General features: G+C 38.1%; 1 protein-coding gene across 2 annotated transcripts; it reads left to right on the plus strand.

Annotated features, from left to right (window-relative positions):
* Positions 1–3,044: 3,044 nt before the first annotated feature.
* Positions 3,045–8,280, plus strand: LOC118470478 (uncharacterized). Of its 2 annotated transcripts, none has more exons than XM_055014479.1 (5): positions 3,045–4,803; positions 5,195–6,184; positions 6,301–6,459; positions 6,559–6,654; positions 7,632–8,280. In XM_055014479.1, the coding sequence occupies exons 2-5, from the start codon at positions 5,489–5,491 to the stop codon at positions 7,944–7,946; spliced, it is 1,266 nt and encodes a 421-aa protein (XP_054870454.1). In that variant the 5' UTR covers positions 3,045–4,803; positions 5,195–5,488; the 3' UTR covers positions 7,947–8,280. The 2 variants fall into 2 exon arrangements, with proteins under 2 accessions (XP_054870454.1, XP_035805347.2); XM_035949454.2 differs by having other exon boundaries at positions 3,126–3,241.
* The last annotated feature ends 1,686 nt before the right edge of the window (positions 8,281–9,966 follow it).

Below are 9,966 nucleotides of genomic sequence, written 5' to 3' on the forward strand. Positions count from 1 at the left end.
GGCCTTGTCCTAGTCTGTTTAAATAAATTTGTCTTGCTCTGTGTGGTTGTATATCACATTATCTGTTCAGTATTTTTGTAATTTTGTATTGCATACTGATTATCTATTGTTGTATGGCATATTTGGAATTTATTACTGTATTTGTGTTTTGTATAGCACTTTGTAACTTTGTTTTGAAAGGTGCTCTATAAATAAAGTTATGAGTATTATTATTATAGCATATTTAAAACAACACTAGAACGTGTTAAAACAATTTAAAACATATTTTTCGTTTCAAGGACTTTTTCAGCAAAAGATAGATTTCATCCAGAATTGAATGATTTCTCAATAATCTAGTACTATAACATGATTGTGGCTTTCAGTAGCTACTCTAGTGAAAACCAATATATTTTTCAAGCTATCAAAAATCTGGTTTTAATTCATCAAGTAGTCTCACTTTGCCAGACTATTCTGCAGAACATAATGGTCTGGTTTCACCTCACTATCATTCTGCTATAGGGGAAAAAATGCTAGGGCATATTTGTATTTCTCTAAACCAATCACAGTTGTCATAAGCAGGGCTTCAGTCTTCCCTCAAAATAGCAACAGATAGAATTGTTGTGGTGGATCATTTGCATTCAGTGGGACTAGAACTGTGATTAAAATAGATATTCCACTGCAAAAAATTAGCAGAGCTGCCTGAGTGCACAATCCAAATCCTCTGCAAAACATCCATCCATCCATTATCTATATACCACGTAATCCTCATTAGGGTCGTGGGGGACTGGAGTCTATCCATGCTGACTTAGGGTGAATCCAGAGACACCCTGGACAGGTCACCAGTCTATCACAGGAGTACACAGAGACACAATCACATGCACATTCACACCTCTGGACAATTTAGAATCACCCACCAGACTGTGGGAAGAAGCCGGAGTACCCAGTGAAAACCCATCCAGACCCAGGCCGCTACGTGAACCGGCAATCTTCTAGCTGCAAGACAACAGTGCTAACATCAGTGAAACATTCAGTTTGAATTTCATTTTCAGTGTGGTAGGTGACCTGCCTGAACCTTGTTGTTTTTGTTTCCTGTGATGAACAAAATTGTAGTACACAGATATAGGAAGCGGAAGAATGCTGACCAGGATTATTGGCCATTAGCAGACTTTTACCAGCAACCTACATCTGGTGAGTCAGGCTAATTTGCCCAGGATCAATAAAGGTCTCTATCTATCTATCTATCTATCTATCTATCTATCTATCTATCTATCTATCTATCTATCTATCTATCTATCTATCTATCTATCTATCTATCTATCTATCTATCTATCTATCTATCTATCTATCTAAGAGATGTCTGGATGTCTTAAAATGCAGTGGAATCCTAACCCTTCACTGACTAAAAATACATTAACTAGTGCTAAACAAAAAAATATATCTCACACAAATTGGACAGGCACAGTCATAAATAAAATCAAATCATCAAATTTACAACATACTGACATTTTTTAATTGAATAATATTTAGAAACTACCATTCATCTTGTTTCCCTCAAATACTTTAGTAGTATGCACCATTGATTGTCTTCCACAAAAACTTGCTGAAGTTTGCTATGTCAGCATAAATTGGACTAAACTATCAGTACTCTTAAATGGCCCAGCATTTACATTCTCAGATGTAAGTGTCTAAGCACACAACACTGGAACAATCTTATATAATTCTTCATCAGAATAATGTCATATAATCTTTCTGGGTAGACACCCCACCTTGTGAAATCTTTAGTGTTGTGCCGCAGTCTCCAGGCAGGCCAGCAGCTGTCAGCCATCACGACTATTTTGGTCATAGGAGAGCCAAGCCAAGTTTCACACTTTTGAGTAAGAGCATCTCTAAAAGAACACTGTGTGCTGGGGGTAGATCAACTAAAGCAACTGAGAAAGCCCCTCTTTTCTTCCCAGTGATTGTCAAACTGTACTTGATGAGACTAGTGCAATGAAGATACATTTATTATGGTATAAGAATAGTGATCATGATTTCTTGGTGGTTGTAAAATGAGCTGTAAAACTTGAAAACAAAGGCAAGAGTTGACAAACATATGATGTAAAATTATAACCCACATTTTAATTAATCTCCTTTGAAACATATAAGGAAGAACACAAAGAGAAGAAAACTGTTTTGCAAAATAACCAATAGTACATACAGTATATCACATGCAAGAGTCAAATAGATAGCTAATTTTAGCAATCAAGTCTATTATTCAATATGCACTCATGAACAATTTCAGATAAAGGCTATCAAAATGCCTTGAAACCCTTAGATAATAGACAGTGATGTTAAAATCCTATGCACAGAGAAAATAGAGATTTACATTACTGTTTCAGATATAAGTCACAATAGATGGTCCTGTTGGGGCAAAAACATTGATGGTACATTAGATAGAATTAATAGACATGATACCGTACAAATGATACTCTTTCCATATACAGACAAGGCCTTCATTTGTGACAAACATTATTGTCAACACCTGTTACACAGACAAGCTGAAGCCTAACTTCCAATTAACTAGTCTCATGAAATTAATGACCTAACTTTAGTTTCAAATTTGCTGCCAATTATTTCGCTGACAAAAACATTCTTATACATCCAAGACTCTCTTACCTTCTCTTCCCCACACTCCTCAAAAACAACATATCACAGAAAAATCAGCCCAGTGCTGCTCTAATCCCTCCCATTCACTACGTCTATGCTTGCTTTCCTTTAAAAACAAAAACTTGATTTCTCTTGACAATCAGATCTGAATAAAGCAATATTTTCTCTGCTTTGATCTGAACACACATATTCCAGTACATGAATGAAACTCATCATCAAATCATCTTGTTTACAAGAAACACTTTTGTGTCTCCCATAAGCCTATGTCAGGAGAAGGTCCAGACATTTCCCCCTAATAAGGCACACTGTAAAAAAGAAAACTACAGTCTATTCAGCAGAGTTGGTATTCTGATTTGTTTGAACATGAAAAGTAAAATAGCTATACTTGACTTGAAAATACACATCAGACCAATTGTGTACACCTCATTATGTCTAAATTTGTAATTGTAAATAAGCTGAAAATGTAATTTGTTGTTGGTACAACAAAGTTGCAAAAAACCGGGTTTCCCAGAATACACAGCAGGGGCAAGTCCTCATGCTTCTTTCCCTGCTTTACAACAACTCAGACGGAGAGAAGACATATTTCAAAGGAAGACCCTCAACCAAGCTTATGAAAGTAAGTATTTTGCTTGCAAATCAACAGGCATTGTATTAAATAATAGCGAGTGACTTGACGATAAGCGTTTGCTGCTTTGCCAAATGTGCTAGAGGAAATAGGCTACTTGGTTACTTGGCTACTAGCTAAATGCTAGCTAAACTAGCTAAGTTACCGGCCTGCTCCCTCAACTTTTGCGTCTCATTCACGTTTTTTACTCGCGCGTGTAACCTAGCACAAACGTTTGTATTTTAATGTATGCAGCTGTCGGCACCGTAGAATAAATATATACACTCTATATACAGTTTATATGTATACACTCTATTGTCGGCACCGACTTCAGCGTGCACGCGCTTCGGCAGCGTCTCGCGCGCGTGAACGCCATTAAAAGCACTTTATTTACTCTTTTCGGCAATGTTTAGGTAAAACATCTGGTTGATGCTCAATACTGGATTTGGGTTAACTGCATGTAATAAATTCGCTCCATGTCTCTTACTCTCTCTCCTATTATGTCAGCACGCAGCTGAGCAAACATGCAGTAGCACATTTGGCACATCCCCTTTTGAAATATAACATTTGAGTAGTATTACACTGTACCAGTTTATTTAAACCACTGATAAATAAGCAGTGTAGGCATCAGGTCATTTCCTTACAAATACTCTGACAAAGTCAACAAACCTAAAATTATTCCTAAAGCTGCTTTTTCGAAAGGTTCTATTGGGGGAAATGCACATGAAAATTGGGCATTGTTGCGGCTGCTTCCTCTCATGATTGGTGGCTTTGTTCCAGTGGGTGAACCATCATGGGAAATTCTGATGGATCTGAAGGAGATAGTTGAAATTGTTGTATCTGATAAATTCACAGAGGAGGCATTATGTTACCTAGCATGTAAGCTGTCAGATCATCGCTCATTGCTTAAAGCAACATTTCCTAACTTTGTTTTGAAACCAAAACATCATATTATTGAGCATTACCCAGAACTCATACGCTGTTTCGGGCCATTAGTGGACCTATGGACAATGAGGTTTGAATCTAAACAGAGTCTGTTCAAAAAAGTCGCCCGTGATATGCGTAATACAAAGAATCTGCTGCTCTCCTTAGCAACAAAACATCAGCAGTCGATGGCCTACCATATGGATGGGCAGAGTCTGTTTAAATCTGATCTTAACATTGAGAAGGTTAAAGCTGCTCAGGTGTCATCTTTGGATTCTCCTCACAGAAATGCTATTTTGACAAAGTTTCCACACGCTGACACAGTCGCCATCTCCTGTAAAGTACAGCTGTTTGGAACAGAATATGCTCAAAACATGATTATCATGGCAGGACATAGCTTTGGACAGCCAGAATTTTTCAGGATATTGAGCGTTGTAGTCTATTCTGGTAAAGTGTCCTTCTTGTCAAAAAGACTTACTGCCTGGTACTTGGAGCATTATAGGTCATTTGAAGTTGAAGACAGTGACTATGCTGAAGTTATTGTTCTTGATGCTGAGGATTTAAATCATTATTATCCTTTGACAGCTTATTCGGTTAGAGGAAAGCTTTGGGTGACACTGAGGGCTTGTTTGTATTAAAGACAGAAAATGGTAAGTACAGGGATGAGAATTTTCCGCGGATCCGCGGAATTCCTAGTTTTTTTCCGCCGAAAGTATAGTTTTTGTGAATCGTGTAAATCCGTTGAGAAAATTGTAGGGGGGTAGGCAAGCGGCCGGCCGGCCGACGCGTCGCGAGCCGAGGCTTGTGATGGCCGCCCGCCGTGATGGCCATCCCGCCGCCGACATCTTTCGGCAATGCGCTTTGCAACGCGCATTGCAACGCGCATTTGGGGGGGGGGTGTTCGGCAGACATTTTCCGAGTTTTTTTCCATTTGTCATTCTCATCCCTGTAAGTATTTTTCTAGAAATACTGTATATCATAATTGATAATTGTAGTGATAGAGCTTTGCAAGTTAATGAAACTATCTTTTGTGTTTCACAGGCACTGTTTCGTGTTGTGATCTCAAAAGATGAGGCACGGTGAGTTCAGCTGTCTCATGTTCCAGAGACAGTGGATGCCCTCATTGATGCTATCAAAGAAAAATTACAACTTCAGGGAGACTTTGTGTTACAGTTTGAGGACCCTGAATTCCAAAATGCACTCTGCAATTTGTCAGAGATTTCAGAGCTCCCCCCTGGCCGTGCGATCCTACACATCAAGTAGACAAAAGTATCTCAATCTGGAGAATATGACAGCCAGTCTCTTGGCTCCATATCTTCTGTGGACACTGTGAGCATGAACTCTTCAGGAAACCAGACAAACAGCCTTTCTCCTTTATCAAGGTATTGGCGCAGCATCTCAGAGTGGCCTGATCCATTTCCTATTCCCACCCTGTCTCTTGATGTAGAACTGAAATTAAGAAAGGGCAACGAGTCATATGAAAGCAACAAAATAGGCATTGATGTATCAAGAGACATGAAGATTGAAATTCTGGACAAAATTGCCCAAGCAGCTTTTGACATCAAGGCCTATCCAGATCACGATGAACTCGAATCCATTGCTTTAGCTCTGATAGCCAAGTACCCTTGCCTCAAAGAGCCTGGTAGAGGCAAAGGCTATGAAGGATGGCTGGTTAGCATTCGGAACAAGCTCAATAATTACAGAGCAAAGTTGCGAGAGGCAGGTTGCAGTGAAGTGTCAGTTAACAAAAAACGAAAAGCAGATGGGGATGTAACTAAATACACCCTTAAAAGAGCTAAACGTGGAGAAGTGAACCATGTTCCTGAACATCCAGAACAACATGATGATGCCTCACTTGAAGAGCAAAGACTTCTCTTGGTGGAAGCCTCCAAGAAGGCGCGATTTGATCATTCATTTATTAGGGAGAAGATGGACTTAACTTTCTCTCTAAGGAGAAGAGAGATAGTAGAAGAACAACCCATGGTGATGGAAATCCAGACGAGATGGCCAGCTTTGTTCTTTAAAGAACAGGTAAGTGTTTACTATTTTGTGTCCCTATGCATTTTTTTATGTGTGAATGTTAATTTATCATTTCGAATTCTTAGTAATTGGTCTGATGTGTACATATCCTGAACATGTTTTGGCAGATCTGTGAGGAGTTTTTCCGCATAACAAACAAGGAACTGCTGGGAATATTCAGAGCTGCAGTGGACGAGTACACACCGAAACTCCTCCGGCTGTACCGCGCCCGAAAAGGAGCTTTTGGGAAGGACATGGAAAATCTCTTGGAGAAACTTGATGATGAGGTACAATGTTATAAGTTTGTTTAACTTTAGATGGTTATGTGAAATTCTGTATGCAAACTTTTTTTGAAAAATCTAAATGCATCTTTGTATTTTTTATAGACCTCCAACATTGTCAGACATCGCAAGGATGCTGCACTTCGAGGCCTTCCAGTGTTCCTTCGGGACGAGCCCAAAGAACTTTTCAAACAATGTCTAGTAAGTATTACATATCACAAAAGAGCAGCGTTTTGATTTTGTGAGATGAGTGTGGAAGTGCTTTAGTGCCACACTTAAGTACAGTGGTTCCCAAACCTTTGATTAGAAACATGACAATCTATTAGAATTCATTGTTTCAAATTTGTACTTTTGTTTTCACCATCTTCTCCTTAAAATTCCTTCTTGAACAATAATTAACAAAACTATTCAAGAAAATGAATAAAATGGCAAAAAAAAAGATGCACCAAAGTATATAAATGAATGGAATATTATCATTATTTTTGCATATAATTATTACTAACTGCAAAAGTAGGATGGAAACACAAGAAATATCTGACAGGTGTACCCTGCAAAACATTATTTAAAATAAGAAAAAATAGAAACTTTATTGCTCTAAACAACCTTTTTGGCCAGATTAGAAGAAATTCCTGAATTTCTGGTACGCTCATGAATGCCCCTGAGAGTGTAGTTTACACACATGAATGCACAACACAGGACTGATGATAAACATAAATTCTAGAAATATAACCGCAAAAGAAAGCGGTTTGTAAGAAATATAATATTGAACTCTTTTTGACTGTATTACACAGTGTGTGATTGGTGTAAACAAAGCTGCAATGTCGTGTTTGAAACTCGTTAATAATAATCTGACAAATGATGCATTTTCAGCCTTTTTGGTCCAACCAACATATTTGAGTCACTGAAAGTCTACAAATGTCTCCAGTTTAATTTGTTTTTAGGGCTATTCTATTCTATTCACTATAAGAAGAAAAACATACAACACATCATTACTACAATGACTCATTTTTTCTTCTCCACATGAATTTAATTCATTCATACCTGGCAGGCTGGATCAGAAGTCTTGGTGGGTAGAATGTGACCAATGAGCCGCCATTTAATGAAAGTCTAAAATGTCTACATGGTGGTTTAATTTGTTTGGCATCATGTTATATTTTAACACTGCTCTGTCTTTACAGGAGTCTGATCGTGAGGATGAGTCTACCAAAGAAGTGGCTGTGGGCATACTCTTTGTTGTAGAGGACTGCGTTGCAACAACTTCATCTGCAGTGGTGCAGAACATTGCTGTGGTTTTGGAGGAAACCATTGTCCTGGAGGACGTCCCAGATCTTCCTTCCGCACTGGCATATCTTTTTGGCCTTCTCTATGCTCTCAACATCTCCTACCCAAAGGCTCTGAAGTATACTTTTGAGACATTTCAACACATCTTCATGGAAATGGGCTCTGACTGCACACAGCGTGTGCGGTCACTGAAAAACAAACTCTTACTTTAAGCCCGTGCAATTGGCTCTATGGACAATTTGTTTCTGTTGTTTTGAACTGATGTTTGACTACTGTAGTTTTAAGTTGTGTTTTCAACAATGGATCATACCTGTGGTGGTATGTTTTTGTGTTTGAGCAAAGGTGTTCTCATGTTTGGCAGTGTTGCCATATTCAAAATGATCCTGTACAGATTCTAGTTCTGATATTGGTAGCTGTACTTAAGTTCAAGTGTCATTCATTATTCATCTGTGCTGGTCTTGGTGAAAAGAATTCTACCTCATCTCCAATTTGTATAGAATGCACAGTGGACCTTACCCGGACAAATAAAGCATGGAGAAAATGCCACTGAGAACGACGTATTTATTAAAATGCAGTTATTTATTTGACTGTAGCTAAAAATGATCGTGGGCTTGATTAGCTTTTGCTAGTTATGTGAATCACACTATTCAGCTAATAAACAAGTTTATGTTGGTCAAATGAAGAATTAAGAGTAGTGACGATTCACGGAACAATGTAAATGTAATTGGTACAACAATGAAATTTGACTTAGGACAATGAACTCGCAAATCGTTGAGACAATTCAAATATTTTGCTGCAAAAGGTTGCCTTGAAATTTTAAGTTTTCTCAACTATTCTTTTTTTACAGTGCAGTATTCCAGCTTAAAATGCCACTGCATAACCAAAGCAAATGAGTTTGTGTTGTAGTGTGTTGTTACAATGAGAAGATGAAGTAATAAGTAATGTATGTTATCAAAGCTATCATACACTCTCGTGCTGCACATCAGGTAATGCTCTGAGATGATAGATTGGAGGGTCTTTGATCAGTATTTTGGATTATCAACACCTAGAACAAGAGCATACACCTGCTGCATTAATAAAACATCACAAGTGATGCAGTGAAATTAAGCTGACATATGGTTCTTGAAACTTGGTGATGTCAGAAAATGTTGAGAAACCAATCTAACTAGTATAAGACACAGTAGTCATTCAAGAATTCATAAGACCAATCTTGCTTTTATCCAGCATATATAGTGTTATATAGTGTTTTAGACTCTTTGCCTTTCCATTCCCTCAAAGTTCAGCACTGCCAATACGACCTGCATGGTCAGCAGTGCCCATTTACCAAAGTTCTTCATTGGTGATTTGGCATTTAATGTGCTGCATGGTAGGTCTGATGCCGGTTTGAAATCAGATTTTATGTATGCATAATGTGGACTCCTTTCATTCCCTACAATGCCCATAGGCCCAAGCAGTTCTCTACCAGGTACAATAGCACAGAACTATTCCTGCTTGTCTTCACATACAGGTGCAACAGTGCATGTGAAGTTGATTTGAATAATTAGAAATACCATTTCCCCTTAGTGTACAAACAGAAAGTTTCCTTAAAATCACACTACTGTGGACAGTTAAGTGGTGACCAAAGTCAAGCTTCTGTCCCCAAGTCTACAGCTTATCTACTATCTCTGTAGCTTTATGTACCATTATCCTCTTTAAACATAAAAAAGAGTTGTCCGATTTGAATGCCTGTTAATGGCTTATAGTGGGATTTATTCTTTGAAAAGTCAATTCTTGGTGATATGTCACTGCCAGACCAGCACTGATTAAAAAAAAAACGTTTATCTAAACTATCAAATCCTGAAGCTGTGAAAAAATGAAATGTTTTCCAAACTCTGATTTATAACATCTAAGGCAATCCAGATTTGCATAAACTCTGCAGTATACCACATTTTCAGTAACATCAAAATTGCCTGTGTATTATGTGTCAGGCGTCATATGATATCTAAAACCTCATGTGAAATATTCTTGGCTTTATCTAGCTAAAGGGTTCACCCTGCACTGCAGAACAATTTATTGTCCTGTTTTAGCCTGGATGCACCCATATTTAAAATATGTACTCTACATCTTTTTCTATTTAAACTCCCAACAATCGAAGGGTATACAGTTATCGGGTGTAGTTCTGTAATATTACACCATTTGTCCGTGTAGTTTCTCATTCATCCAGGTCATGGTTATCCAAAGTTGTTTAAATCA

Source organism: Amphiprion ocellaris, chromosome 10, assembly GCF_022539595.1.
Source record: "Amphiprion ocellaris isolate individual 3 ecotype Okinawa chromosome 10, ASM2253959v1, whole genome shotgun sequence".
In the NCBI taxonomy this organism is placed as follows: domain Eukaryota; kingdom Metazoa; phylum Chordata; class Actinopteri; family Pomacentridae; genus Amphiprion; species Amphiprion ocellaris.

Coding starts and splice junctions, on each gene's coding strand:
- LOC118470478 (XM_055014479.1), top strand. CDS start 5,489: ATGAACTCTTCAGGAAACCAGACAAACAGCCTTTCTCCTTTATCAAGG. Junction 6,460..6,558: donor TGGAGAAACTTGATGATGAG/GTACAATGTTAT, acceptor TATTTTTTATAG/ACCTCCAACATTGTCAGACA. Junction 6,655..7,631: donor AACTTTTCAAACAATGTCTA/GTAAGTATTACA, acceptor CTGTCTTTACAG/GAGTCTGATCGTGAGGATGA.